Here is a 4,188-nt window from a genome sequence, read left to right as displayed (position 1 = left end):
TTTGGGTTTTGACCATGTTTTCTATTTTGTCTTACTCTAGAAGAGCATAAAACCTCAGAAACATTACATGTTCACAATCTTAGGGACTTATTTCTAGTTCTTAGAGGGTATTAAAAAATTTACTGTAAGGTGTCACAGCCATGGTTACTAATGCTGGTACACAGATTTTTCTTTTTTTTCTTTTTTATCCTCCCCATAAAATTGAACTAAACAAAAAAATTGGCAACTTTTTACTACTTGCAGTAATTTCCTGCAGAAGCAAAGCAAAGCTTAGCTACATCATCCATAATCCTGACCCCTGTCTTAGTTTGTAATCCCACTCACTCCAGAGAACTAAACTTTGGAGCAGAGAACTATGTCAAGTGTGCTCCAAATCGGTTCAACAAATGGAGGAGAAACAATTCAAGAAAAGTCTATTTATAGTTGTCCTGAGAGCAAAAAAATTATGATAACAAATGAGAAAAAATTAACTCTGGTGGTATTGGAAGTCTGCATCATCATTAATGAAATGCCTACATGAAAAACAGGGAAAATGGTTAAGAAAAGTAGGGGAAAAATGAGTTTTCACCTTGCATGTGTGACAAGGTGGTCTGGTGCTGAAAAAAAAAAGGATCATTCAAGTCTTAGCATGAAGAGACACTGCTTTCTTTAATGTGAGAAACGCTCTGATTTAAATCTTACCATTTAGGAGAGAACTTAGGGATGAGTATGAAGCTTTCTGATACCACTCGAATCAGCTCTCCGCCTGAGCTGACTCATTATTAGGGAGCATCTTACTTCCAGATTATTTATTACTTACTTGCTTCCAGATTGTTGATTGAGCAGATAGAGAAAATTTAATATATACATCCGACTTTTGTTTCTTAGGTGCAGAAGGACAAAACTCTGAGCAGTAATGCAGTAGAACACTTTTACTGTGCATAGTGTGTAGGTCCTCACATCTTCAGTCTGATCATCACACTTGATCATCATAAGGAATGGTCTTTGAATTCATTCAGCATAGAATTTTTAAGCTACATTATCTCAAATATAGAAGAATTTGCAAAAACTAAAAAGTCTTCTTGCATACTTTGTAATCTATTTGTATTTTAAGCATTAGTCAGAACTTCTTTATTTGGTATAGAAACTTTATTACTATGGTTTAAGCCCAGCCAGCACCACCCAGCCTCTCACAGTGGGAGAAAATCAGAAGGGTAAAATCCAGAAAACCATGGGTTGACATGATGAAGGTTGAATAGAAAAAGCAAAAACCATGCACACAGGCAAAGCAAAACAATTCATTCAGTGCTTCCCATGGGCATGCAGGTGTTCATCCATTTCCAGGAGAGCAGGGCCCATCACACATAACGGTTACTTGGGAATACAAATGACATCACTCCAAACGTGCCCCCCTGCCTTTATGTACTGAGCATGATGCCACATGGTCTGGAATATCCCCTTGGTCATTTTGGGTCACCTGTCCTGGCTGTGTCTCCTCCCAGCCTCCCATGCACCCCCAACTTCTTTGCCATTGTGCAGTGCAAAAAGCAGAAAAGGCCTTGGCTCTGTGTGAGCCCTGCTCAGCAATAACAAAAACATCTCTCCGTTATCAACCCTGTGTTCAGCACAAATCCAGAACATCAAGTCTCACACCAACCACTGTGAAGAAAATTAACTAAACCCAGCACAATTACCAAAGGAAATACCTTTGAACAAATGAGCTTGCTGACACTAAAAAGGAATGCTCTTCAAAGCACTGGCACCATAAGGGTAAACATAGTAAAAGAAAAATAAGTGTACAAGTTGAAATGCCTTTAAATAAATGTGATCCACGTCCTAATTTCTAAATCTTATGCCAAGATCCTCAAGCCCAAAATTATCTGGTTGGCTTAATGAACTCAAAACAGAAAACATATCACATTCTTTGAACAGCACAAATCTTGCTGAGACTACTTTTGTTCTTTATTAAGCTAAAATAGCTGACATAAGAAAACCAGGGATGGGATGGGTGGCCTCTCTTGTACCATGTAACAGCTTTGGTGCAGTAAGAATATCCCCTTCCACTTCATGCTTGAGGTGATTCTCCTGAATATGGGTTTTAATGTCAGCACTAACACTTGAAAAGACATCTCCAAATGCTATAATAATAAGAGTAACAGGTACTCTTAACTTGCGTATGTTTCTCCTTCTAGCCTGTTAGTTCCTTTGTCCATTAGAGGCTGTTTCTCTTGTTGCAGGTCTCCTGAAGAAAAATTTTAGAATGATGTGTTAATACCACTCTAAAAATGAAAATGGGGCTTAAGGTTGCCTATACTAACTGTTCCACAGGCAGCAAGCACATAATATCTAAGGTTTTCAAAAGTGATCTTCTAGCTGTTGGAAAAAAAATATTAAGAGATGGATATGGACTTCTTTTAAAAATGAAAAAAAAAAAAGGTAGCTTTTATGGACAGTACCATTATAAAGTCCAGTAGTCTCTGCAATCCAGTTAGTCTACAGATGTGATGAAATATATCTACTCCATTCACTACACACAGACTTACTGTGTTGGGCAGGAACAGAACTACTGACTGATGAGCACTTGGCTAGTGGACTGAAGGAATAAGCTGACACAGCTGCAATAAATGTCATACATAGACTTTACTGCTGAGTGGGTCGGGAATGATGTGTTGTACTGGAACACTGATCATTTTGTTATGTAAGTACATGCAGTTGCAGAAGTGCAAGAGGCAGTCTATAAAAGTCTTACCCATGTTTTCCTCCAGTTTTGCATCATCTTGTCATGTTCACTGATGGCACTTCTCCAGGTATCAAATTCTTTGGTCCATGCATCCTGACCAGTACTATCTGAGAATGGAAATGGGGATGATTACATAACCATATAATGGCAGAAGTCAGTACCTGATCAGATCCAGGACTGCCTGTCCTGCAGGAATGGGGCTAGAAGGAACCCCCATCCTTCATTTTGCTCTACATCCTTTCATGTTATTTGGCAGTAAGTTTTGTTTAAATGTTATGTCTCTTACACTGTGCAGCAAACTTTATAGCCTCCAGAGTAAAGGGGTTTAGTGCCATTATCTGTCATTCGAGATCTAGAAGGTAGGATGTACAAATTAGTAGTTCAAACCCGTCTAACAAGCACAGGAATGCTCCAGGCAGATCATAAGCCTGGGCAGAAGAGTGACATGTTGGAGAGGACCAGTTAACATGATGGATATGTCCAGTTAGTATTTCCCATTTTTCAGTATTCACAGGACCTCAGAATCAATCAGGAAAAGACCTCTGAGATCATCAAATCTAACCAATGATCCAACCTTGTAAAATCCTTGTCAATGATCAAATCCTTGTCAACCAGACCATGGCACCCAGTGCCACATCCAGTCTTCCCTTAAACACCTCCAGGGACAGTGTCTCCACCACTTTCCTGGGCAGCCTACTCCTATGTTTAATTATCCTTTCTGTGAAGAAATTCCTCCTAATGTCCAACCTAAACCTCCTCTGGCACAGCTTAAGCCTGTATCCTCTTGACCTGGGAGAAGAGACTGACCTCCCACCTGGCTACAACTTCCTTCCAGGTGGTTCTGAGTGATGAGGTCTCCTCTGAGCCTCCTTTTCTTCCAGGCTAAACAGCCCCAGCACCCTCAGCCACAGGACTTGTGCTCCAGACCCTTCACCAACCTTGCTGCCCTTCTCTGGACATATTCCAAGCATCTCAACCTCACTCTCCATCATCTTCCTAAACTGAGGGGCCCAGAACCAGACACAGAACCCAAGGTGAGGCCTCACCAGTGCCGAGTACCAGGTACCATCACTGCCCTGCTCCTGCTGGCCACACTGCTGCTGATACAGGCCAGGATGCCATTGGCCTTCTTGGCCACCTGGGCACAGCTGGCTCATGTTCACCTGCTGTCACCAGCTCTCCCAGGTCCCTTTCTGTCTGGGCACTGCTCAGACACTCTGATCCTAGCCTGTAGCACACAAAGGGTTATTGTGTCCAAAATGTGGCCACAACACTTGGACTTGGTCCAAGGCCCAAAACTTGGTCTTGTTGGGCCTCATATTGCTGGATTTGGCCCACCAATCCAGCCTATCCATGCCCCTCTGCAGAGCCCTCCTATTGTATTGATCAACACTCCCCCCTAACTTGGTATCATCCTAAGTTTGTTAATGAAAGACTCATCACCCTCATCCATGTCATCAGTAAAAATA

General features: G+C 41.5%; 1 protein-coding gene across 2 annotated transcripts in view; it reads right to left on the bottom strand.

Moving 5' to 3' along the window:
• Positions 1 to 1,106: 1,106 nt before the first annotated feature.
• Positions 1,107 to 4,188, bottom strand: part of SEMA4D (semaphorin 4D) — a 100,003-nt gene continuing 96,921 nt past the window's right edge. For both annotated transcript variants that reach the window (XM_066569246.1, XM_066569243.1), the window contains 2 exons: positions 2,729 to 2,826; positions 1,107 to 2,221 (listed from right to left, as the gene is read on the bottom strand). In XM_066569246.1, coding sequence (XP_066425343.1) covers positions 2,192 to 2,221; positions 2,729 to 2,826 — 128 coding nt within the window. In that variant the 3' untranslated portion in view covers positions 1,107 to 2,191. The remainder of the gene's footprint in view (positions 2,222 to 2,728; positions 2,827 to 4,188) is intronic.

The sequence above is a fragment of the Molothrus aeneus genome, chromosome Z (assembly GCF_037042795.1).
Source record: "Molothrus aeneus isolate 106 chromosome Z, BPBGC_Maene_1.0, whole genome shotgun sequence".
NCBI classification, from domain to species: Eukaryota; Metazoa; Chordata; class Aves; order Passeriformes; family Icteridae; genus Molothrus; species Molothrus aeneus.
This window is presented reverse-complemented; position numbering and strand designations above follow the sequence as displayed.